Source organism: Salvelinus namaycush, chromosome 5, assembly GCF_016432855.1.
Source record: "Salvelinus namaycush isolate Seneca chromosome 5, SaNama_1.0, whole genome shotgun sequence".
NCBI lineage: Eukaryota > Metazoa > Chordata > Actinopteri > Salmoniformes > Salmonidae > Salvelinus > Salvelinus namaycush.
In genome coordinates, this window is record NC_052311.1 from 51,466,317 (window position 1) to 51,492,548 (window position 26,232).

The window sequence follows — 26,232 nt, forward strand, 5'->3', positions numbered from 1 at the left end:
TACTTCTCTCCATCACACAGATACTTCATAGGTCCTTGTAACAGGAATTTCCAGGTGATCAAAAAGGAGAGCAGACATTGATCAAATCAATCCGGTTTATTACAAGTTGCATCAGGGAGACACCTCCAGAATAGGAGCAGAGAAAATGTCTAACTATATTAATCACACAGCACCCAATGTTCTGTAAACACCAGGGGGGGCTTGTAGGAAGTCACAACATCGGATGCTACAGAATCACACAGCACCCAATGTTCTGTAAACACCAGGGGGGGGGGGCTTGTAGGAAGTCACAACATCGGATGCTACAGAATCACACAGCACCCAATGTTCTGTAAACACCAGGGGGGGCTTGTAGGAAGTCACAACATCGGATGCTACAGAATCACACAGCACCCAATGTTCTGTAAACACCAGGGGGGGCTTGTAGGAAGTCACAACATCGGATGCTACAGAATCACACAGCACCCAATGTTCTGTAAACACCAGGGGGGGGGGGGGGGGGGGGGCTTGTAGGAAGTAACAACATCGGATGCTACAGAATCACACAGTGTCACAGATACATTATCAGTGTGTCCTCGAATCCTGTCTGGACTCAAACTTTACACAACATTCAACACTTGGCAGACATTTGATAGTGGTCAAAAGGTAAGATCATCAGTACATAGTTACATCAGATAATGATAGAGTAACAGGCGCCAAACTACTTCATTAAATATGGTACTTAAACATTCATGGTTAACTCCTTTTTCCCTTCCCCAAGGGAATGCTTCTGTCTGTGTCCCCCGCACATACAATCTACTGCAGCCCTCATCCCCCACATACAATCATGTTTATTACATATCAATCCATATCCACAGTAACTCAAATACCCGAAAATAATTAATCAAATCATTTCCCATTACAGCCCTACTCATATTTTAAATCAAACAAGCACCAACGCGTGCACACTCAACCGTAAGTAAAGTAGAACTTCATAATAAGACCACGCTTTCTCTTTGGGCATAAGAGAATCAGATCCCGCTCTACACAGCCTTTAAATTATTCAGAGCTTGCGCTCTTCGGAGCCCGAACAGAGTATTCATTTGGTTAACCGGCACATGTTCAGATAAACATCTCTTTGCTACATATTCACACTTGCCTCCATGGCTGCACGCATGTAAGAGAAGCTTTGAAATATAAAGCATTCCTATAATCTTCACGGCATACATTTGACAAGACGTGCCAAGACTTCAAAGACCAGAGAGTTTCAGCTAAACATTTCTCAGCAGGCTATCAACACTGGAGAAGTATCAGCCTTCAAAGAGAACACAGACACAGCTATTTTCCACGAGAATTAACTGATTTAATCTATCTCCTCAGTTAAGCAGGGCAAGTAATCTTGGTGTAAAGGGAGTGAAAGGGGCCTTTTCAATTGGAGGTCATAGTAAACATGCGTGCGTGTGCGTGTGCGTGTGTGTAGAGAGAGAGAGAGAAGGCTGACCACCTGTTACTCGAGTGCAGCAAGGAGCCAGGGTAAGTTGCTGGCTAGCATTAAACTTGTCTTATAAAAAACAATCAATCTTAACAGAATCACTAGTTAACTACACATGATTGATGATATTACTAGTTTAACTAGTTGTCCTGCATTGCAAATAATCAATGTGGTGCCTGTAAATGTATCATCGAATCACAGCCTACTTCGCCAAACGGGTGTTGATTTAACAAGCGCATTCGCGAGAATAGCACTGTCGTTGCACCAATGTACCTAACCATAAACATCAATGCCTTTCTTAAAATCAAAAAACAAGTATATTTTTTTAAGCCTGCATATTTAGTTAAAAGAAATTAATGTAAGCAGGCAATATTAACTAGGGAAATTGTGTCACTTCTCTTGCGTTCTGTGCAAGCAGAGTCAGGGTATATGCAGCAGTTTGGGTCGTTGCGAACTCTGTGAAGACCATTTCTTCCTAACAAAGACCGTTATTAATTTGCCAGAATTGTACATAATTATGACATTGAAGGTTGTTAAATGTAACAGCAATATTTAGACTTGGGATACCTACCGTTCAATAAAATACGTAACGGTTCCGTATTTCACTGAAAGAATAAACGTTTTGTTTTCGAAATGATAGTTTCCGGATTTGAACATATTAATGACCTAAGGCTCGTATTTCTGTGTGTTTTATTATATTATAATTAATATATGATAATATATAATTTTGCATGATTTAAACCAAATTGAACATGTTTCATTATTTATTTGAGACTACATAGATTTTTATTTATGTATTATATTAAGTTAAAATAAAAGTGTTCATTCAGTACTGTTGTAATTGTCATTATAACAAATATATATATATATATATATATATATATATATATATATATATATATATATATATATATAAATCAGCCAATTAATCAGTATCGGCTTTTTTTGGTCCTCCAATAATCGGCATCGGTGTTGAAAAATCATAATCGGTCGACCTCTACCCATGACCCTCATCTGCTCTGTGCTATAAGCCTGCCAAAACCTCTCTCCACAGGAGAGAAAGAGACAGACCACAGATGGTCTCTTGACTTTTCAGGATTACAAAATGACACTAACCGTCTTAACACAATATCCATAACATCAGGGATATACTAGCTGTTCTGTAATAAATGGAACTGAGTTAGTGTGGCGTTAAAGGAGACTGTCTGGGACAAGGTTCCCTACTCTACCACAACCAGTAACTTTCCAGGGCAAGACATGACAACATTCTTCTTGCACTGCAAGAATGCATGTTGGGATTGTAATAAAATGCAATGATTACAGTATGACAAAAACTCAAGACCATATAAATTCCTACAAACTCTTTCCCAGTCCTTTCTTTATCCCAGACACTACGGTGACAGGTTGATGTATTAGAGCCCCCAGCCTCTGACAAAGATGTGCAGGGACCTATAGAATCTCCTTTGTAGCTGTGATCCATCTGCCCTTGACTCAGAGCCAGAGAACAATCCCATACATCAGCTAGAGACAGCTCTCTCCCCCAGTCTGAATCTATTCCAGCTGTACCAAATCCAACCAATCTACTGGATGATCTCCTCCAGGCCTGAAGGATTTTCATTGCTTTCCAGCCAGAAACCACTAAGCCCCACATCTGTTCAATCTATGGCCATCATGGAGGTCAGTTCATAACTAATCTCACAGACGTATCCACAGTCTGTCTCCTCTGTTCTGGAACTCAGGCATCTCCCCTCCTCTCTCTCATTATCCGTCTCTCCTTCGTTCTTCCCACCTCCAGACGCACTGCGGTTAGATAACTGAGGCAGCCAGGGGCTGAGACGATCTCGACTGTGCACTCCAGCTGCGTGGTAACCACTGTCGGTAACGGGCCGTGCAGGAGAGAGCAAGAGGGAGGGGGAGGTAGACTGTGCCCAAACCTTGCACCAGCCACAACACATCACCATCACCATTCTCCTCCTTTCTATTCTTCCACCTTTCCTCCCACTAGCTGCACCTACTCTCTAGACAAGAGGGGGCAGCTGGTGGAAGGGCAAAAGGACTTCAATGTTTAATGCTAACCAGGGCTGGGGTCAATTCCGTTTCAATTCCTGTTAGATCAGAAAGTAAACCAAATTCCAATCCCAATTCCAAATTTTGACTGGTCTACTTTTTGTCAAGTCACACTCTTCAAAGCTGAGGTTAACGAGAAGGAAACGATACATATTTCATGAGGTATAAGAAAAACCCTTTTCATCATTTTACACTACCGGTGACTGCAGCAATCGAGGCACTCTGATTCAGCACTTTAAAAATGGGAGCTGTCAAAGAAAGTGCAGGGTACCCAAGCGATCCCTCAGGAAACATACAGTAAAAAACTTTCTGGCCGAGTCAAGCCGTCTCTGATCCACTTACAAGCGCAGTCAGCCATTAACTTAACACCTACTATCTCAGGATATACTAGCAAGTCTTCTCAACTTCTAAGGTAAGTGACCATCTATTGTTTTGTTATGCAAAAGCCTGCGTTATGGTCAAGAGCATTTTCCCACAGCGATGCCACTCCCTGTGTACCTTATCATTAGCCTTCTAAAGCAAATGATAATGTATTGCTCTTGTAGGCTACTTCAACAAAACAGAGAGATAGAGAATTTCCACCCCTCTGGGCAAACAATGATTCAAGTTCAACGTTGTGTACATGCTCACCCACTGAAGGAGAATGGAGAGACAGAGGTGGAGATACATTTCAATAGAAGAGGAGGAAGACAGAGGAAGACAGAGGAAGATAGAGTATAGAGGAATCGGAAGATAGAGGAAGAGTGTTGATGTTGCATAATTGATTCAGGATTGCTGTGTTAAGAAGGGCTCTGCTCCAGTCACCACTGTGAGGTTGATTAACTCAACCATGTTAGAGAGGCAGCCATTTACCGCACCACTGATTCATTTCAACCTCAACCGCTTTGTAATGCTCCCAACCACACCATCGATCGATGAGGCCTGTGATGTGTGTGTGTGTGGTGTGTGTTCGTGTGTGAGACCAGTGCCCTAGAATCGCCCTATGCAGTCAGGTCCCACTGACTTCTTGTTGCAGAGCTCAGCATAGTATGACAGACAAGCGAGCCCTGCACTTGTTCATAATTGAGATACCTGCCAACCTAGTCTGCAAATAAGAGCCACGGAGTTAAGTCTCAATCCCTCAAGTATGTGCCAAACTCTTATTGAACCCCTGAACACATCATGGCTTCATACCATTGCTTTCAGTGAAATAACTGGGCCAGTAGATGCAGGGGCGCAACTTTGGTTTTAGAAGTGAGGGGGACATAACCTGGGCATCTGAAGCTAATTTTATGCATTTCTACTAGGGCTGTCACCGACAAAAAAAAGAGTAGAGAGTAGTCTTTTCTTTCGACCAATTGATTGGTTGAAATTTTAAAACGTGTATTTTTCTATATATAGACACACCCTATGTGTTTTAATAAAATCGACTGCAGTTGAAGTCTTAAGCTTACATACACCTTAGCCAAATACATTTAAACTCCGTTTTTCACAATTCTTGACATTTAATCCTAGTAAAAATTCCCTGTTTTAGGTCAGTTAGGATCACCACTTTATTTTTAAAATGTGAAATGTCAGAATAATAGTAGAGAGAATTATTTATTTCAGCTTTTATTTCTTTCATCACGTTCCCAGTAGGTCAGAAGTTTACATACACTCAATTAGTATTTGGTAGCATTGCCTTTAAATTGTGTAACTTGGGTCAAACGTTTCGGGTAGACTTTCACAAGCTTCCCACAATAAGTTGGGTGAATTTTGACCCATTGCTCCTGACAGAGCTAGTGTACCTGAGTCAGGTTTGTAGGCCTCCTTGCTCGCACTTGCTTTTTCAGTTCTGCCCACAAATTTTCTGTGGGATTGAGGTCAGGGCATTGTGATGGCCACTCCAATACCTTGACTTTGTTGTCCTTAAGCTATTTTGCCACAACTTTGTAAGTATGCTTGGGGTCATTGTCCATTTGGAAGACCCATTTGCGACCAAGCTTTAACTTCCTGACTGATGTCTTGAGATGTTGCTTCAATATATACACATACTTTTCCTTCCACATGATGCCATCTATTTTGTGAAGTGCACCAGTCCCTCCTGCAGAAAAGCACCCCCACAACATGATGCTGCCACCCCCGTGCTTCACAGTTGGGATGGTGTTCTTTGGCTTGCAAGCCTCCCCCTTTTTCCTCCTAACATAACGATGGTCATTATGGCCAAACAGTTCTATTTTTGTTTCATCAGACCAGAGGACATTTCTCCAAAAAGTACAATCTTTGTCCCCATGTGCAGTTGCAAACCGTAGTCTGGCTTTTTTATGGCAGATTTGGAGCAGTGGCTTCTTCCTTGCTGAGCACCCTTTCAGGTTATGTCAATATAGGACTCGTTTTATTGTGGATACAGATACTTTGTACCTGTTTCCTCCAGCATCTTCACAAGGTCCTTTGCTGTTGTTCTGAGATTGATTTGCACTTTTCGCATCAAAGTACGTTCATCTCTAGGAGACAGAACGCGTCTCCTTCCTGAGCAGTATGACGGCTAAGTGGTCCCACTGTGTTTATACTTGCGTACTATTGTTTGTACAGATAAACATGGTACCTTCAGGCGTTTGGAAATTGCTCCCAGGGATGAACCAAACTTGTGGAGGTCTACAATTTTTTTATGAGGTCTTGGCTGATTTCTTTTGATTTTCCCATGATGTCAAGCAAAGAGGCACTGAGTTTGAAGATAGGCATTGAAATACATCCACAGGTACACCTCCAATTGACTCAAATTATGTCAATTAGCCTAACAGATGCTTCTAAAGCCATGAAATAATTTTCTGGAATTTTCCAAGCTGTTTAAAGGCACAGTCAATTTAGTGTATGCAAACTTCTGACCCACTGGAATTGTGATACAGTGAATGATAAGTGAAATAATCTTTCTGTAAACAATTGTTGGAAAAATGACTTGTGTCATTGTAACGACCTGGGTGTCGGGGGGTGCGAAGTCAGACGCAGGAACAGCAGAGCTTCAATATGTTGAGTCTTTAATACCCAACTGGCAAACAAAATGTCCAACACGGACGTACTGGGTGTCATACACAACGGTCCAACGACACGAGAAACAAACCCAGTCCACAATAACAATATCCACTCCCGAAATCCAAAAGCTACAATGTAACAATCCCGCACAAAGAAGCGTACGGGCTGGCTGACTAATAAAGCCACACTAATTAACAACTAACTGAACACAGGTGATACAAATAAACACATAAGGAGGGGGAGGAAAAAGAGTCAGTGGCAGCTAGTAGGCTGGTGACGACGACCGCCGAGCGCCACCCGAACGGGAAGGAGAGCCTGCCTCGGTTGAAGTCGTGACAGTCATCCACAAAGTAGATGTCCTAACCAACTTGCCAAAACTATAGTTTGTTAACAAGAAGTTTGTGGAGTGGTTGAAAAACTAGTTTCAATGACTCCAACTAAGTGTATGTAAACTTCTGACTTCAACTGTATATGTACTGAATTTGTTTGATGCTTTAAGCAGACTGTTTGATTAAATAATTAAGACACACAAATGACTCAAGAGAGAGCCAGAAATCAAGATTGCCTAGCCAGAAAAAAACTAAACAATTTATTTTCCCTGCTGCTCCCGTTTCGCAGAATTATGGTCCTGAAGTTGCCGGTAATAGGCTACACCAGCACTCGGCAACCTTTTCCATTTTGAGGGCCAATTTATCTTACCCTTTCTACCAATTTGCGTGCTAGTTATTATTTTCATATGCACATTTTCATGGAACAGTTTAATTTAATTTACAAGTCTTTGAATCTCAAAATCATTGTCTGTGGTTAATCTACATTCTATCTAAATCTAAATGAAAATGATACAAATCTAAAAGTTACTTTTATTGCCATTGCCAACTATGTAAAAATAGCGTACATAAAGCCAACACATAAAAACATTGCAGCCTGCAGGTAGAAAATATCCTGATATAAATAAATATCCTATAAATCACATTGGCTACGCGTGGCCTTTCTGCAACGAACTTGAAACATTGTAACAACTATCAACTGGGTCACCCAGAAACTCATGCTAGCAAACTTGAAACATGGTATAAAATATTCTGGGCCCTCAGAGTTTCCAGTGAGCTCAGGACAGACACAGCTGTAGGCCATTTGTGCAAGGGATATGAAGTAATCAGGTATTTTATGACGATTCCACTGGATCAGAGCTTTACATTTTTCACTTTCATGTCAAGTGTTTATCGAAAGGGAACGAGCTGGAAATATTGTTCAAATACTTTGAGGAACTTTTGTCATTCTCAATTGATTCTAAAAACAGACTTTGTATACTTGCTGTTTGAGGTGAAGAATAATTACTGGGAGAAGCTCCACAGCTCATTATAGGAACATTTATGAGCCTATATTTGTGTGCAGGCCAGGTTGATTAGTCCTACTTCTATATGCGTAATCAGGCATCCTTAGTTGACAGGAGTGTTTCAAACAAAAGACGATTAATACATTGACAAAACTCGTAAATGGAATGAAATAAAAACTTGTAGCATAGGTTGTGAATTCACATATCCACTCCGAAAATAAGAACAATAAATGACTGTAATTAAAATATATGCAATGCATTAACAGAAATTACCGCAAACAAACATTGCAGATTAGAAATTATATGAATTAACGGTAAATGTAGACTACTACTGTCGATATATGTAATGGGGAATTGATAGACACAGCAAACAATGCACACAATAAAGTTATGAAACAATGAATACCCACGAAACGGCTGGAGAGAGCGCATTCTGGAGAGAGACGTGCCTTGTGCATCTGAGCCACAATCCCCATATTCTTGGACCGTGGCATCCCCGCGGCCTCCACAATGGATTAGTCCACTAACACCGGCGCAAATCAGACCCGTGTCTCGTGTGCCAATGAAAAAAATTAGCTATTTGCAACTGCTCGACTAAAAAATATCTTGGGTTTTCAATACAGACCCATTTTGTCATAAAGTATTCCATATAAGGCACCCAAACCTTATGAAAGTTGCACAGTATACCCTTAATCTTGTAATAAATCAAATCTAGTGATGCATAACTTGACATTTCTGCCATCCATTGTGACATTCTGGGAGGATAACCAACCTTCCAATTAGGGTTGCACATTTTGGGGAATATTCAGGGGTGGAAACTTTCCGTGGGAATTAACGGGATTAATACCATTTAAATGTAGATGTTTTTTTGCATTGGATATATTTACCATATCATATGGAGACAGAAACATAAACCTTTTACCTTTTCATAAGTAGACATAATTGCAAATGATTAAATCCTTCCAATAGAAATAAAAAAACAATTTAGTTACGAATTGAACTTTAATTAAATGAGTTGACTCTTCACATGGGATGATTTCACTGAACAACAAAAGGGAATATTGAATGATTCCCAATGATCCATCCATCGCATCTCCCAAAAACGTTTTCAACATTCATCTGTAAAATGTTAGTCTAGAAACTAAAGCTTTGGTCGTCTTCCTCTCAGGCTTCTCCCTGGACCACCTCTTGAACATCAGACTCTGAGGCCTCATCTTCACTGTCACTTTCCAACCTTGTTGAGGATGGCTCGTTGTCAGGCTCAAAAAGCCTCAAATTTTCCCAGATGGCAACAAATGTATTGGTCTGTCTGTTGCGTGCTTTGGTGTGTGTGTTCCCAAACAAGGACCAGTTGCAACCTGAGGCGGCTGATATTGGTGGGATTTGGAAGATGATAGAGGCAACAGAGGAAAGAGCCTCAGATCCACAAAGTCATTTCCACCAGGTGGCTGATGAGATATGTTGGCACGACTGCCATATTGCATCTCCATCCCAAAGCCCTTGCCAAGAACCATGCCCTAATCTAGGCCAAGGTGGCGAGACACGGTAGTGATGACACCATGGGCCTTTTTGATCTCTGCACCAGACAGGATGCTCTTGCCAACATACTTGGGGTCCAACTTGTACGCTGCGGCATGTATGGGCTTCAGGCTGAAGTCTTCACGCTTTTTGATGTATTTCAGAACTGCAGTTTCCTCTGCTTGGAGCAACACGGAAGTAGGCAGGGCAGTACGGATTTCTTCTCTTACTTCTGCAAGCAGAGTCTGAACATCAGACAGGATGGCATTGTCTCCCTCAATCCGTGCAATGGCTACTGCTATAGGTTTCAGGAGTTTCAGGCTGCTTACCACTCTCTCCTAAAATTCATCATCCAGGAGGATCCTCTTGATGTGGCTCCATATCGGCAGACTGTGATATGGCCATTCCTTGGGAAGACTCTGATGACAGCACCACCCCAATGGGTGTTGTTGGGCAGCTTCAATGTAGTGCTCTTATTCTTCTCACTTTGCTTGATGAGGTAGATTGCTGCTATAACTTGATGACCCTTCACATACCTAACCATTTCCTTGGCTCTCTTGTAGAGTGTATCCATTGTTTTCAGTGCGATGATGTCCTTGAGGAGCAGATTTAATGCATGAGCAGCACAGCCAATGGGTGTGATGTGAGGGTAGGACTCCTCCACTTTAGACCAAGCAGCCTTCATGTTCGCAGCATTGTCTGTCACCAGTGCAAATACCTTCTGTGGTCCAAGGTCATTGATGACTGCCTTCAGCTCATCTGCAACGTAGAGACTGGTGTGTCTGTTGTCCCTTGTGTCCATGTTCTTGTAGAATACTGGTTGAGGGGTGGAGATGATGTAGTTAAATATTCTTTGCCCACACAAATCCGACCACCCATCAGATATGATTGCAATTCAGTCTGCTTTCTCTATGATTTGCTTGACCTTCAATTGAACAATGTTGAACTCTGCATCCAGTAAATTAGTAGATAAAGCACGTCTGGGTGGAGGGGTGAATGCTGGGCGAAGAACATTCAGAAATCTCTTCCAATACACATTGCCTGTGACCATCAGAGGTGAACCAGTTGCACACACAGCTTGAACAAGACATTCATCAGCATTTCTCTGACTACATTCCTCCATTGAGTCAAAAACACTTCTCATTCCAGGAGGACCATGAGCTGTTGTTATCGATAAGGTGTCTGATTCATAATTTTCACCTCAAATAGAAGTAGAGCGACTTTTGTCAGAGGTTGCTTGTTGTGAGCGCTGATGGAACTTTATGCACTTGGCCAGATGATTCTGCATCTTTGTTGCATTCTTCACATATGATTTGGCACAATATTTGCAAATGTACACAGCTTTTCCATCTACATTAGCTGCAGTGAAATGTCTCCACACATCAGATAGTGCCCGTGACATTATCTTGTAAAGATTAGAAAAAATTTGTAAAAAAAACAAATACAATTCCATGTACAGATAAATAGTTAAGCAGTTAGATTAAACAACTCCTTTGTAAGATAAACGTTTTAAAATGAAACATGTATGGAAACAGGTGAATTAACACTCCTCAGTTAGCAGGCTCAAACAAGCTAAAACCCACATGGTAGCAAAAACTAACTAGCAGAAATTGTTAACAAGTTCGAAATGATTTAAACACACTTTGCTGTAGGCTACTACTTACTAGTTAACAAAAAATCATGTATGTCATATAAAATATATTCACCCCACCCAGTATTGTAATCAAAACTTACCAGAAAGCATGTAGTCCTTGGCTCAGACAGAGCAGTAGTGTGGGCTCAATAGCATCTCATTAATGTGCAAGATCTTGAGAATCAGCTGTATATGTGATGGAAGAGTGCACTGCACATGTGATGGAAGAATGCACTGGGCATGCAGAGGGTTGCAATTCTATTGAATTGTGGATAGTTTAACCAAAATATGCCCCAAGACCTAGAATTGCTTTATGTGTATCCCACAAAAAAGTTCACTGTTATAAGCTAACTTTTTTGATGAATTTAAGAAAAATTCCCAGGCTTAACTTCCCATGGAAAGATTCCGACCCATTGCAACCCTACTTCCAATTAATAACAATGCATTTCTTAGCCACTATAAATGCTAGGTTACACAGTTTCTTCTGATAACAGTCTCCAGTATCAACATTTCCAAGCAAACAGAAACAGGGAGAATCTGTAGACATGCTGAGATAAAAGAACATACTCTTTGCCAGAATTCAGCCAGCCTTCACAAGATCGTAACATATGCAAATATGTCCCCTTCTGTGTTTTTCTATATTTCAATGTGGGGGGGGTTATGTCCCCGCCGTCCCCAGTGAAAGTTGCGCCCCTGAGTAGATGTGCGAAAGGTAGACAGAGGAACTCATACAATCCAATATCCTCAAACTTAGAATAACTTCCTTTTTCCATAAGGGAACTTCATTTGTGTTGTCAGGGGCATTAACATAAATCACAACCTCACAAAGCTGCATTCTCATTAAGAAGCCATATAGAGGTTGCCTGAATGAGAGGAACAAAGCAGAGCCAAGAACACCACAGGGAACAAAATAAAAGAAGAAGTGAAGAACGGTTGGCCTTTAAAAACCTTTTCACGTCTGGTTTGGTCCCAGCGATTCCTCTCTGACTGTTTACAGCTGCAGGGCTCTTATCTAGATGAGCAGGTGGAAGCAGCTCTCCTCTAACAATAACTACGGCTTTGCAGAATAGGGAACCAAGATCACAGCTTCACACAGAGCCACCCCCCCCCCCAGTATTTAGAAATTATGTGGTAGTCAACCTGGTATCAAAGAGTACGCAATGGTGCTGGTTTTAATGAATCCCAAAGAAACTAGGCAAATAGAATGTGAACTAGGCAAATAAAGCATTTCCAATAAATAAAAGATTTTGGACTGTTTCTTAGATCAATATGAGCAGAGACCCTCAGCCCGTACTCCCCCTGTCCACCCAGTGGTGTCTCACCTGTCTGGCCACTCTCCGGGCCTCCCAGTAGGGTTTGGACTCCTCCACCGCCTTCCCAATCTTCTTGACCAGCTCATCCAGCTTCACCGTGGCCTCAACCAGCACCGAGCGGAACTTCTGCCTGGCATCCTGGAGGGAAAACAGGGAGAAAGGGTTAACTAGGACTGTAGCGAACTTCCAACCCTTTGCTTGATATGAATGTTCACAAAGGTCATAGAAGACTCACCAGTCATCTCAATGTTTAGGCGATGACATTATTACGCCATTGTTCTTAACCGTTTAACCAACCGGAGTTAACAATTGACAGCAAATATTAAGTTAGACGCAGTAGGATTTCACGAAACCAGAGTATTCATTCAGACTCTTAATGTAATTAAATGAATTTTGACGTACGAGTTGGGGCTCTCCCTCCTTCGATTATAAGAATTGAAAAGGCCAGTGTCCTAAAATTGCATTAGTCTTTGATCAAGTTAACAGGGGCAGCTATGTCGATGTAACCTTCAGACAGAAGCAAACAGGCAATTAACAAATAAATGGCCATATGAAAATGATCATAGGAAATAACCTTTTATGCGACACACCATCAGCTACTGTTAATGTTTACTCATCGGTCATGGTGGTCAGATGTAAAAGCCCCCAGCTAAGCATGCTGATAAAGCCAATAACAGGCCTCCATTCAATCATATAAAACCTCATCTAATCTAGTCCAAAACATTAATTTGCCTTGAAACCGTTTTAGATAAGGCAGAGATTTTTCTGAGAACAAGCAAGTGGGGTCAAGTGTGACGTCCAGAAGGAGACATCATGGTGGACAGAAAACAAGTGTGACGTCCAGAAGGAGACATCATGGTGGACAGAAAACAAGTGTGACGTCCAGAAGGAGACATCATGGTGGACAGAAAACAAGTGTGACGTCCAGAAGGAGACATCATGGTGGACAGAAAACAAGTGTGACGTCCAGAAGGAGACATCATGGTGGACAGAAAACAAGTGTGACGTCCAGAAGGAGACATCATGGTGGACAGAAAACAAAAACAAGCATGAAAACAGATTCCTGGAGATGTCAGTGTGGAAAAAATATATTGCAATAAGTTTATTGGATTGTTTTCAATTCTTTGAAAGGTTAAATATGTAAAGAGGCTTTATATGAATCTGCACCAGTGTTCTGGACTAAGATATCCTTCCTGTTACCATTTCAAATCTGAGGGATGGAAGACCAATTGTGAGAACAGGGCAGGGACACACACTTCCTGTGACATCATCACTCATCCTGCAACAAGCTGGCATCTGAGGACAAACACCATGTCCAAAAACAACCCCTACCCCTGAACCCTAGCCCCTGAACCCTAGCCCCTGAACCCTGAACCCTAGCTCCTTCCCATTCAGTGTGTATGCAGATCAAGGAACCAAATACACTGATGGCTCCATCACCACTGTTTGCCATTTGCTACACTTTGGTACTTGCTGTTCAGCTGGCCCAACATGTTTGTTTACTGTACTCTGTCAGACTGGAATTCTGCCGCAGCTATCAGATACCTGCCATCCTGGAGAGGAAAACAGCCTTTCCATGAACGCCCAACCTCCTGCATAGCAAGAGGCCGCCGCCGGGGAGGCACCATGCATTATTTCAGTCTCAGAACAACAAGGGGGAGTTGTTGGGTATGAAAAGTGTACAACGTGTGTGAACAGGCCATGTAAACCATCTATTTCTCAATAGAGAAAATTCAGAGGATGGGGTCCCCCCTTGCTCCATCTCTCCTCGTAATGCATTTCCTCCCCCACTCTCTCCCTCTACTCCATCCCCTTTTTTTAATGTTCTCATTTCCACCATCTCCCTCTTTTTCTCCTCTAGCTGATACAGCAGAGTTACAGTACAGTGCAGTCTCTCTGTCTCTCACATCTCAGAGGTTACAGTACAGTGCAGTCTCTCTGTCCCTCACACCTCAGAGGTTACAGTACAGTGCAGTCTCTCTGTCCCTCACACCTCAGAGGTTACAGTACAGTGCAGTCTCTCTGTCCCTCACACCTCAGAGGTTACAGTACAGTGCAGTCTCTCTGTCCCTCACACCTCAGAGGTCACAGTACAGTGCAGTCTCTCTGGCTCTCACACCTCAGAGGTTACAGTACAGTGCAGTCTCTCTGGCTCTCACACCTCAGAGGTTACAGTACAGTGCAGTCTCTCTGGCTCTCACACCTCAGAGGTTACAGTACAGTGCAGTCTCTCTGGCTCTCACACCTCAGAGGTTACAGTACAGTGCAGTCTCTCTGGCTCTCACACCTCAGAGGTCACAGTACAGTGCATTCTCTCTGGCTCTCACACCTCAGAGGTCACAGTACAGTGCAGTCTCTCTGGCTCTCACACCTCAGAGGTCACAGTACAGTGCAGTCTCTCTGGCTCTCACACCTCAGAGGTTACAGTACAGTGCAGTCTCTCTGGCTCTCACACCTCAGAGGTCACAGTACAGTGCAGTCTCTCTGGCTCTCACACCTCAGAGGTCACAGTACAGTGCAGTCTCTCTGGCTCTCACACCTCAGGGTCGAGCAGAGCGTTGCTAATGTGACGCATTTCATCTCCTCTGTCACAGCCTCCTCATACACTGAACACCATCTCAAACACACAGTCGTATACCTAAAAATACTCAAATTCAATCCAATCCATTTGTGTAACTGTATTGCCCTTTACCCAGATACAGCTTATTCCACTTGGATGTTGATATTGGCATTAATGAAAGGCCTCGGAATTCAATAAGAAATGCTCACAGATGTTATGGAACTACAGCCATTGTTTTGCTTTCCCCTTGTCACAAAAGCAGTCACACGTGCTCCTTGATATTATCAATACAAACACTACAGCCAATGGTCCATTACCAGGACATTATAATAGGCCTACATCCACTGGGCTCTGCTGCTGGCTATCCTCACTCCATCAACACCAGAAGCTCTGCCAAATCTGCACTGAGCAGTAGCTAAGATTTCTTCCTTTAATATTTAGCTCAGATTTTTTAGGGGGTGCTGCAGCACCCTCAGCATCCCTACTACCCTCGGGTATGTACTTGAGAAGTGGTGAATCAGTACATCTGTGTGTTATTCCCCTTTAAAGTCAAATGCATTAAAACAGTTGGACATCAATCCTAGCTCTCAGGAAAAAAAACATACTGGATAATATTTTGTTTGTGTGTGTGTGTCTGATGCAAAGGGTTTCCACAGAGGCCTTTATCTGATATTTTGAGACATTCATTTTGTTTACAGATCGGTGGAGCCATCGGTAAGGACTCAAGTCCATGTCAAATAGACACGCTTCACCGATTGGTGCACCGTTTAATCCAACGGCAGAGAGCTGTGCACTGAGAGACCACATCACACTGGGTCTACAAATAAACAGATTTGACAATGATCCGCTGACTCAACAACAACACAACAACACTGAACTCGAAAAACAAGTAAGTATTCGACAAGCACTCATTGAACCTCAAGATCAATGGAAACATTGTGCAAGTTCAAGTTCTTTAAGCTTTATGCTGCTCAAGTCAGTGAGGTTCCAGTAAACATTAGAAATGTCAAACTTGAGTGTGTGTGTGTGTGTGTGTGTGTGTGTTTGTGTGTGTGTGTGTGTGTGTGTGTGTGTGTGTGTGTGTGTGTGTGTGTGTGTGTGTGTGTGTGTGTGTGTGTGTGTGTGTACTGTTTTACCTCAAGTTGTGTCTCACATCTGTTGATGTCATCTGTAGACTGGTTGAGTTTCTCCAGTTCTCCCTGTAAGAAAGAGAGCAAAGGAGAATATTGAGCACCACCAAGAGAAAAGAATGTAATACAGTATCTGGGAAGTCTGCAACATCTGGAATGTGTTACACTAGGCTGAAATACTAGACTGGACAATAGAAGTTAGCCAGAGTGATGGTTTGAACGAACACAAGAATCAGCTACTATCTTGATTTATGGATATATTAAATGCACATAGTTTTTAAGGTTAAACAATGTTATTTTTCAACCATAACAGCCTAATACGCAGCAGAAGGTATATTCAGATGAACATGCTATTTGAGTGTCAGGCCTTTACTCCCATGCATTCCATTAAATCAGAAACAAGTTTGGCTAAAATATAGCCCATCATAAACTTACCCAGTAGGCCTACATCGCAACTAAGTCAGGTACAATACAGACATTTTGTTCAAGGTAGACAGACACTCTTGATAAATCAATAAATCAATAAAAAAATTGACCCCAAATCAGATAGACTTTCTGCCAGTGATAATACATACTCTTAAAATGTCCATTGGATAGTGAATGTATCAAATGCAGTTAAATGAATTGATTAGTTAGTCTCAATTGAAACAAAGAGTAATTGTTATTATAACGTACCTGAATTCTAGGGTCCACCTCCTCTTCTTCGTATTCCGAATCTTCGTCAGACCTATTTTCTTTCTCCAAATTGTCCATTCTGGATGATAAAGCAGACTGTGTGCTGTCGGAACGAACAAAGCCAATACCCAAGGGACGCTCTAACAGCGACACAGGAATTTCTAGAACACTCTCAATCACACTGCAACGTTAGCAATGATAAAAAGATTTTTGAAATATGTATATCAAAGCGATATACAGGTAATTGAAAGACAAAAGAGTGATAATCGTCTTATATGTCAATTGACAGAGCAGCGCTCTGTCTGTGTCCAATACCGAGCCACTGAGCAAGTGATGATGAAATGACTTGTGTACGGGTATCTACAGCGTAACGTTACGCCCCTTCTGCTCTCCAAACGGATGCGTTTATATATTTATGTACCATCAGAGACTACTTACTGTGTGGTAAAACAGTTATAACAAGCTGAATATACAATTTGGGAACTCTCAATACCTTTTTATAAATGTCTTTAATATATATTTATTCCCACAATAGAATGTTCCAGATTTCAGATAATAATGAATGAAATTGGGATTTAATGAATATCCTCAGATATTCATTGCCCCTACATTCCATAAATGCCAGTTAGCCATACCCAACCAGATACCCTCTTTGTATTAGCCAACTCCAAAATACCAGATACTCTCTATTCTAGACTCACTTTTTCCAATTCTCAGATACCATATACTGTATACTCATAACATAAGTAGTGAGCAGTGTAACACCATAATAAATGTAGGATGGCAGTGATCAGGCGGGGAGTGGGAGTATGCAGTATATCAAGAACCAATGTGAAATCAGGATTAATATTTCAATAGGCATTCATAACTACATAGACTACAGTATTTCTCCAATACTTTTTTAAAACCATAAGCCCCAAAAAGCCACATCTAGGACTGTGAACACATGTATTTATTTATTTTACTGAAATCAATAAAAGTCAATATCATTAAAGAAGGGATCACTTCCTAGGTAATTATACAGGAAACAGTGTACTAGCCTTATCTCACAAGCCTATAGCTTACCACATTACATCACTGTAACTACTATCGAAAGCACAAGGTCATCTACAGCAGTCAGCATGTTGTCCACCCAATGGAATTAGTCTGAATAACAGGATATGTCAAGCCTCTCCAGATATAGAGTACTAGAAGGCTATGAGCTCTTGTGGAGCAGAGCTGACCTCAGCCGGAGCCTGTGTGAGAGTCTTTTCTACAGGAAGTGCCCTCTCTATAAAGGAAAAGACACAGCTATATAAGAGAGGCGGATCTTGGCATGGCCCTGTTTAGTAGGGCGGAACGTTCAGAACATTGAGGAGAGAGATGGATTGTGTAGAACGGACAACGCTGACAGATATGTACCATATTTGATCTCTTTGACACACTGAACATTCTGCCCAATTGAATGAGGAGTGAAAAAGAGAGGGGGCGAGAAATATGTAACCATACGCTGCAATCCCTCCTATCACATTCCTCTTATGCAATATCATTCCACTCATGGGGGCTCCACTTCACAAAACATTCCAGGTGCCTATAGCATCTTCATCTACAAAGGATCCTAAGGGCTGATAAGGATCAGAGTGCTGTAAATGTTTAGAGGAAAAGTGCCAAGTGTTATAGCAGTGAGGGAATGTGGACTGGATTACATTGAGAACATTGTTGGGGGTAGAGGCTCACAATAATGATTCCCCAGGACCATCAGTAAGACCCCTTGTCACGCGATAGAAAGACGGGCGCCACTTGTTTATGTGTGTGTGTACAGGACGGATCAGGGTGTGTACCTGTGTCACGAACGTTATAATGGTGACAGGTGATGAGTGATGATGGGGACCTTGAATAGGACTGGGAGCACCTGTGTACTCCCTCAACGACTCATTGTATTGCTATAGACTTCCTATTGACAGGATATGGAAATGGCGGGTACTGTGCTTATTCACTATCCACTTGGGCACACACTGGTTGAACCACCGTTGTTTCCACGTCAATACATTGAACGTGGAATAGACGTTGAATTGAGTTCTTTACCCAGTGGGTTCGGGTCGGTCTGACCTGGGCGCTGCACTGATTATCTGATCTATAAATCAACCCCATTTCTAAACAAATGATAGATCTCTATCAGAGATGAATGTCAGTGAAACTGTGCAAAGCCTTTCTCAGACTAATCTCTTGTGGACAGATATTAACATGGGCTCCCGAGTGGCGCAGCGGTCTAAGGCACTGCATCTCAGTGTAAAAGGTGTCACTACAGTCCCTGGTTTGATTCCAGGCTGAATCACATCCGGCTGTGATTGGGAGCTCCATAGGGCGGCGCACAATTGGCCCAGGTTTAGCCGGGGTAGGCCGTCATTGTAAATAAGAATTTGTTCTTAACTGACTAGCCTAGTTAAGCAAATGTAAGATTTTGGTTCTGGGTTGCCGAAATGATGCCCAGACCCACGTGAACCTACCTGGTGATATAAAGAACCCTTTTAAAATGGCAGTGCTTTGCCATCATCTACTGAATCAGTAAACCCAGAACAGGCTATAAAAAGCCAGAAGGGAGCTGGCCTTTGAGCCCCAAGTGTCAGCAGACAGTGTCTGGTGGGGTTGTGGCATTTCACTGAATGTCAGACTCCTCGTGTACTGTGGATCCAGCTTCCCGATGTGAGAGGAGTGACACGTGTTCCCTTGTCTCATCTCCCAAAGGTGACATGGCACAAACCCACACTGACCCAGTCCACTGCTGGAAAGGGCAAACGCGTGGTGGGGTCAGTTCCGCATGAAAAAATACACACAAAAAACCTGCACGTGCACCTGCACATACGCACACACACAGACACGCCCAGACAGGACAAGCACCTGTAGAGGTTTTTGAAAAGGTTACATGTGATTAAAATTTCAGTTGCTTGCTGCTGACTCATCCTACTACAGGGTCAGGGGTCACTTTGTGTCACAGAAGGGTGGATTTGGAGGGGGGACATAAAAAAGAGGTGGTCTCAAAAACTAATCCAGATGCTCGTTGTTCAGTGCCTAAAGACATAAAAGCAGAGGTATTCTCGTATGTAGTGGTAACTTAAAAATATCAGAATCTGTTACTGTTGCACTAAAACAAATCCTGCCCACTCAAAATCATTAGGTGCATAATCTCAGACAAGAACAAATCTTGCATAATTGTGTCAGATATGTTACATGCATCTGTCCACGAGATTATTAGGTGCATGATATCTACATTAAAACATCACTTTTACATTTTTAGAAGTCAACATTGGTTTGCCAACTATGCACATTGTGTATGAATGCTAGGTAAACATGATCACCTGGAAATATAAAACAAATTGAGCAGGATAAAAAAATATGACACAATATTTATTTCGACTGTAACCAAGGAGCACTTGATGTTACATATTTTTTACAGGTTTTGTTGCCCCCTTGTGGTAAAAAAGAAAATTGTATTACGTGATTGGAAAAGTTGGCAGCAAAAAATAGTATTGGAACCTTAACAACTCTGAAACTACAAAACAAAACCATTCTCTCTAAGAAATTCTCCATCATATACACATATAGTTGTATCATTGGTGTAAAGTAACTAAGTACAAATACTTTGAAGTACTACTTAAGTAGTTTTTCGGGGGTATTTGTACTTTCCAACTTCAATTTTTTACAACTTTTACTTCTACATTCCTAAAGAAAATATGTACTTTTTACTCCTATACATTTACCCAAAAGTACTCGTTACATTTCAAATGCTTATCATGATAGGAAAATGGTCAAATTCACATACTCATCAAGAGAACACACAGTCATCACTACTGCCTCTGATCTGGCAGACTTCACGATACACAAATGCTTTGTTTGTAAAATATGTCTGTGTTGGAGTTCCTGGCTATCAGTAAATAAAACAAATTGTGCTTTCTGGTTTGCTTAATATAAGGTATTTGAAATGATGTATAGCATTTACTTTTACTTTTGATACTTAAGTATATTTTAGCAATTACATTTACTTTTGATTTTACTATTTAAAACCACACAATTTTTTACTTTTACTCAAGTAGTATTTTAGTGGGTGACCTTTACTTGAGTCATTTTCTATTAAAGGTATCTTTACTTTTACTCAAGTATGACAATTGGGTACTTTTTCCACCAGTTTTATTAATAAAAAAGAATGATCAAACAAACGGCACTTAATCAGCAATACGGCAGTGTAGGCTTTTGTCCAATGACATTCATTTATATATGAAGGTCTCAGTCCATTTGTGCCTTTAAAGGTTTCAAGCATTTGTTGAGGAAAGGGACTTCAGGAGCCCTGTAATTGGTCTGGCCTTCGGAACTTGCTTTGAAGGAACACCCTGGGCACACAAAGCCCCTCCTTCTTATTGACCGTTTCTCGTAGCACGTACTCATTGGTTACACTCTCGAACCCCACCCCTCTGAACAGGTCAGCTAGGAGCTCTGAAACACAGACAGTTCAGATTTGGTATTTTATTAGGATCCTCATTAGCTGTTGCAAAAGCAGCAGCTACCCATCCTGGGGTCCACACAAAACATAACATGACATAATACAGAACATTAATAGACAAGAACAGCTCAAGGACAGAACTACATAAAAAAAAATAAAGGCACACGTAGCCTACATATCAATGCATACACACAAACTGTCTAAGTCAAATAGGGGAAAGGTTGCATTATCTGTTTTTTGAAACCAGGTTTGCTGTTTATTTGAGCAATATGAGATGAAACAGAGTTTCATGCAATAATGGCTCTATATAATACTGTACGCTTTCTTGAAATTGTTCTAGATTTGGGGACTGTGAAAAGAACCATGGTTGCATGTCTGGTGGGGTAAGTGTGTGTGTCAGAGCTGTGTGTAAGTTGACTATGCAAATAATTTGGAATTTTCAATACATTAATATTTCTTATAAAAAGAAGTGATGCAGTCAGTCTCTCCTCAACTCTTAGCCAAGAGAGACTGGCATGCATAGTATTTATATTAGCCCTCTGATTACAATGAAGAGCAAGATGTGCCGCTCTGTTCTGGGCCAGCTGCTGTTTAACTAGGTCTTTCCTTGCAGCACTGGACAATAATCAAGATTAGACAATAAATAAGATTAAAGATGTATAAACAGAGAAATAGTCCCATAGAAGAGACCAGACTGACTGCTTACTGCTTGTGCGTAATTCGAAAAGACAATAAAGAAAGACAAAAAAGATAACGTAACTACTATGAGGGAAAATGTAGGAGAGGAAAGAGAAAGAGGAATGGACTGACCTTTGGAAAAGAAATAAGACCTGGTGCCATCCTGTCTGACGTAGAAGTTCTCTCCCAGTTTATTTCCCGCCTTAAACCTCATCATGGCGTGGTCATACAGGCCATAGTCCCTGAACAGAATGATGCCCCCTGGCTTCAGAACCTGACACAGAGAACGTTAATTCAGTCACAAGTTATTTTGAGGGTGTTAAGTGTTTACTGCAGTTTCATCGTTTTCCTCAGCCCTGTCTCACCCTGTAAATGTTGTCCAGAGCCTTCTGCATCTTGTCTGGGTGGATGGCTGAGAGGACAAATATGAGCATGGCCACATCCACACTGCCCACTGGGACATTACCCCTCAGGTCATCCTTTGTCAGGTCACACTGGAACGCACTGCAGCGTTCAGTGCAGTACAGGGAGTGTTCCTGAGGACAAAATGAAAATGACACCGGATATCAGTGTTGTTTTATTAAAAGTCCCACTGGCTCTGGGTCATCAGTGGTACATCTTACCTTCACAAACTCCACAGCTCGTGGTGAGAAGTCACAGGCATAGACAAAGATGTTGAGGTCATCCTCCAGTAGTGGGAAGATGAAGTTCCCAACCCCACAGCCAGCTTCAAGCAGGACCAGCTTCTGGGCTTCAAACTGAGAGAGAAATGTATTGAGATGCACCCCTAGTAGGGAACCTAACAACTTCCTACGCCATGTTCTTACCTCAAGGCACACTGTCAGTTCTTCAAACTCTCTGGTGGTCCAATGCCTATCCTTGAAAAAGTTTGTTGTGTTCCTTTTGTAAAACAAGTCCCAGTTTTTCTGTGCCTCCTTTTCCAACTTCATCTGCTTGAAGTCAGACACCAAAGTCTGGTCACCTGTCAGTTTCTCCATCTCTTTCTCATTCAAAGTCCTGCCAGTAGATGTTTTTCTTTGGACAGGTGGGATAAGACATGGCAACCCGTCTTTGGGTTCCTCGCCAGGAGGTACAACATTGGCGGTGTCGTCTTGCTTTGATAGTGCCATAACTTGCACTACTGTAGTTTACGGTAGTAGCTTATAGCAGCACTTCCTTGACATCCTCAAATCTATTATTTCACCAATCCATATTAAATTATCCAGCTAATGTTAATGGATGGTACTAACACATTATAGTGATAGACCTAATAAAAATGCAGGGAATATTTCCACATACATTGTTCATGAACGCAAATGTTCCAGAAATGTTCTAAGATTTCTCGTGTGGCATGTAGTCTTCTTCATCCGTGTGGGAACAGTGTTTGGTTACGATGATTCCGGCCTGTTTATATCAGTCAGTAAAAACGTTGTACTTATTCGTATGAGGGAAATTCGTATTATTATACTAATAGATAATAATACATTGTTACTAATTCTAATGTACTAGATATGCTGATTTGTGGGTGTTTATTTTGGGGTCAACCCAATTAGGGTGCTCAGATCCTATCGGTGACATTTCAGCACTGGAACAAAACAGGAAAAGGAGTGGTCATGTGACGTATGGATTGTTTCGCGAAACATCTTAGCTAGCTGCACAGCTAGCTAAAGTATCTAATCATAATTACATTTTATAACGCAGCATAATTTAAATAAATTTGAATATTAAACTTCCAGCAGAGTCATGAATGGGAGTACAAATCCGCTCTTGGACAAAGAAGAACATGTTTTGAAGCTCGGAGAGAGCTTTGAGAAGAGGCCAAAATCGTCATTTCACACCATCAGATGTTAGTAGCCAGACTATTTTTAGTGATTAAATATAAATGTGTAAATATGTGAAGTTTATTTTACTATACCCAACTTTAGTCCGCCTTTTGACAAGTTGGTTAGCTAGCTAACGTTACCTAATAATGTAGCTTGTTACTGTTAGCTAGAGTACAAAAAACGAACGGTACTCAGGTACGGTACGTTACCAGCAAAATATTATAATCAGATTACAAATACTTTTGAAAAAGTAGGTAGCGTAAATTAGCTAGGTGATTACTTTTAAATTCAGGAAGGATGTTTGCAAAAAAATACATTAACACCTTTCTGTTTTCTCAATGACATTCAATTTAGTACTGAAGGCGCAAATTTAAGGTTGTTCCACCTGATCTAGTCTGACCACAAGTCAGAGACCACTATGATGACACACCAAATGCGTTTGATGGGCCCTTTTTTAAAACTTCTTCTAATGCCTCTTAAGGGGAAAGTAATCAGATTACGTTATTGAGTTTGGGAAATTTTAAAGTTATGTTACTGATTAGAATTTTGGACAGGTAACTAGTATTTCTGACCTTATAATTATCTTTCTCACTCTTTCACACTTGTAGATGATTTCAAACCAGCTTCAATTGACACAAGCTGCGAGGGAGAGTTGCAAGTCGGTAAAGGAGAGGAAGTCACCATCACATTACCTCACATTCCAGTAAGAGTGGGTGTTTTTTAGTCAACTGTGGTCTTTTGCCTGTGCTGTACAATGACAAAAGTTATTTCTGATAACTCCACTGCAGAAAGATGAAAGCAAACTGTGTACTTGATCATGATACTTGTTATTGTGTTGTTCGTAGGGCTCTACACCACCCATGACAGTATTCAAAGGGAATAAGCGGCCATATCAGAAAGACTGTGTTCTTATCATCAATCATGACACTGGGGAGTACATGCTGGAGAAGTTGAGCAGCAGTATCCAGGTCAAGAAAACCAGGTGAGGGGTTAACCAAAACACTGTCTCAAAAATGCATAGTAACAATGAACCTTTATGATAAATGTGTTTTGCAGATCATTTGTGACAGTAGATGTGCAGCTGTTGACTTTGTTTTTCAGAGCGGAGGGCAGCAGTAAGATCCAGGCCAGGATTGAGCAGCAGTCGGTGCGTGCCACTGCCACCCAGCCTCCAGCGCAGTTCCGTGCCCCCACTAAGCCTGGTGCAGGGGCCAAGACCTCCCCCTCCCCTTGCAAGGACAACCCCTCCCCTGAGCCCCAACTAGATGACATCAAGAGAGGTGAGCCTCTTCATGTGTTCCCACCACTTTTACCAAGTGATCATTCTTGTTTCTCTACAGTCTTTCTCTACAGACTTTGTCTGTGTACTGACTCTGTTGCCTCTGTCGCCCCCTCCTGTCCTGGCACAGAGCTGCGAGCGGAGGTGGAGGTTATTGAACAAATGAGCAGCAGTAGCGGCAGCAGCTCATCTGACTCGGCCAGTGGCTCTGGTAGTGGGGACGACAGCTCTAGCAGTGATGGGGAGCATGACACCCCTCAGCCCCAACCTGTCCCACTCCCTCTCCCCCACATCCAGCCCTCCCCCAACCGTAACCCCATGGCCAACGGAGGAGCAGACAGGCAACAGGGCAGCAACCAGCTGATGAACACGCTCAGTGAGTACCAGGGCTGGTAGGGCCAGTGTAGCACTCTACGTTTGGGGAACTACTAATAATTTATCTCTCGATTGAAGTCTATAGGTGGTGGTTGCAATGTAGCAATGTGTGTGTTGGTGTTTCCACAGGGAATGACCTCCAGTTGAGTGAGTCAGGCAGCGACAGTGACGACGACTGAACTGCCCCCATCTACCTCATATTATCACACAATCTTGCTCTCCTCTTTCTTCTCTTTGCCTGGTTCTGTTGTTTTGTTGCTGTGGTAACCGACCCAATTGTAAAGTCTGGTTTTATTGTATTTGTTATATCTCTTGAGAAACCGGCCAACCTAGAGATTTAATAGTGTATTTTTTGATTAGCTGTATATTTTGTTTTGTATTTTTAAATCTTTTTACATATGAAAACATGCTAAATAATATATATTAGAATGCATATATATATTTCTGTAGTTAGAGCTCCTAGTTGTATCAACTTATATCACAAGTCTTTGTTGTTTTCTTGTTTCATCACAGGGGAGGGGCTTATTTGGACTATATCACCCCCATCGTCCCTATTTATCTGGAAATCAAAAGAAGGCACTGAAAGCATTTCACCCATTCCATGTTTTTATCGGTATCTTTCAAAATCAGTCTTTTAAGAGGCCAGGATACAGCTCACATCGATCTAAGCTATAGAGGATACTAAAGGACATACTCATATTTTTCATGTAAAATCAGTTTAAATTGACCACTTACTAAAGGTTTTAGCTGGAATATTGACCTGTTCTGGTGAACAGGTAAATATCAGCAACAGGTAAATGGTAGTAAATGAGCCTGGGTCAATCCTTTACATGTCAAAGCACTTTAGTTTAATTTCATATAGCCTAATAAACTGCATGCTTTCCGTAGTCGTTTTGGGAGGACCACACAATATCA

The 26,232-nt window shown here is 41.6% G+C and overlaps 3 protein-coding genes across 5 annotated transcripts in view; 1 reads left to right on the top strand and 2 right to left on the bottom strand.

Annotated features, from left to right (window-relative positions):
* sh3bp5b (SH3-domain binding protein 5b (BTK-associated)) overlaps window positions 1-17,017 on the bottom strand; it is a 29,924-nt gene extending 12,907 nt beyond the window's left edge. Inside the window, exons 1-3 of the mRNA XM_038994413.1 lie at window positions 16,689-17,017; window positions 16,020-16,082; window positions 12,333-12,461 (exon numbers count right to left, since the gene is read on the bottom strand). Of these exons, the coding sequence (XP_038850341.1) occupies window positions 12,333-12,461; window positions 16,020-16,082; window positions 16,689-16,766 (270 nt within the window). The 5' untranslated portion in view covers window positions 16,767-17,017. The remainder of the gene's footprint in view (window positions 1-12,332; window positions 12,462-16,019; window positions 16,083-16,688) is intronic.
* A 3,818-nt stretch (window positions 17,018-20,835) lies between these two features.
* On the bottom strand, window positions 20,836-23,229 carry LOC120048443 (tRNA N(3)-methylcytidine methyltransferase METTL6-like). 2 transcript variants are annotated; one of them, XM_038994416.1, is made up of 5 exons: window positions 22,668-23,229; window positions 22,464-22,598; window positions 22,206-22,376; window positions 21,973-22,114; window positions 20,836-21,155 (listed from the first exon to the last, which is right to left on the bottom strand). In XM_038994416.1, the coding sequence occupies exons 1-5, from the start codon at window positions 22,968-22,970 to the stop codon at window positions 21,001-21,003; spliced, it is 906 nt and encodes a 301-aa protein (XP_038850344.1). In that variant the 5' UTR covers window positions 22,971-23,229; the 3' UTR covers window positions 20,836-21,000. The 2 variants fall into 2 exon arrangements, with proteins under 2 accessions (XP_038850344.1, XP_038850343.1); XM_038994415.1 differs by having other exon boundaries at window positions 22,464-23,229.
* Window positions 23,230-23,429: 200 nt separating this feature from the next.
* On the top strand, window positions 23,430-26,232 carry eaf1 (ELL associated factor 1). 2 transcript variants are annotated; one of them, XM_038994417.1, is made up of 6 exons: window positions 23,430-23,686; window positions 24,272-24,372; window positions 24,509-24,645; window positions 24,765-24,943; window positions 25,073-25,318; window positions 25,447-26,232. In XM_038994417.1, exons 1-6 carry the CDS (start codon window positions 23,584-23,586, stop codon window positions 25,494-25,496), a joined length of 816 nt encoding a protein of 271 aa, XP_038850345.1. In that variant the 5' UTR covers window positions 23,430-23,583; the 3' UTR covers window positions 25,497-26,232. The 2 variants fall into 2 exon arrangements, with proteins under 2 accessions (XP_038850345.1, XP_038850346.1); XM_038994418.1 differs by having other exon boundaries at window positions 23,432-23,686; window positions 24,272-24,366.

What these genes read in the sequence shown, in the direction of transcription:
- LOC120048443 (XM_038994415.1), bottom strand. Translation starts at nt 22,970, where the DNA reads ATGGCACTATCAAAGCAAGACGACACCGCCAATGTTGTACCTCCTGGC. An exon ending in CTCTGGACAACATTTACAGG is followed by an intron (nt 22,115 to 22,205) that starts GTGAGACAGGGC and finishes TCTCTGTGTCAG; the next exon opens with GTTCTGAAGCCAGGGGGCAT. An exon ending in GTCTTATTTCTTTTCCAAAG is followed by an intron (nt 21,156 to 21,972) that starts GTCAGTCCATTC and finishes TCTGTGTTTCAG; the next exon opens with AGCTCCTAGCTGACCTGTTC.
- eaf1 (XM_038994417.1), top strand. Translation starts at nt 23,584, where the DNA reads ATGAATGGGAGTACAAATCCGCTCTTGGACAAAGAAGAACATGTTTTG. An exon ending in ACTAGATGACATCAAGAGAG is followed by an intron (nt 24,944 to 25,072) that starts GTGAGCCTCTTC and finishes GTCCTGGCACAG; the next exon opens with AGCTGCGAGCGGAGGTGGAG. An exon ending in CCAGCTGATGAACACGCTCA is followed by an intron (nt 25,319 to 25,446) that starts GTGAGTACCAGG and finishes GTGTTTCCACAG; the next exon opens with GGAATGACCTCCAGTTGAGT.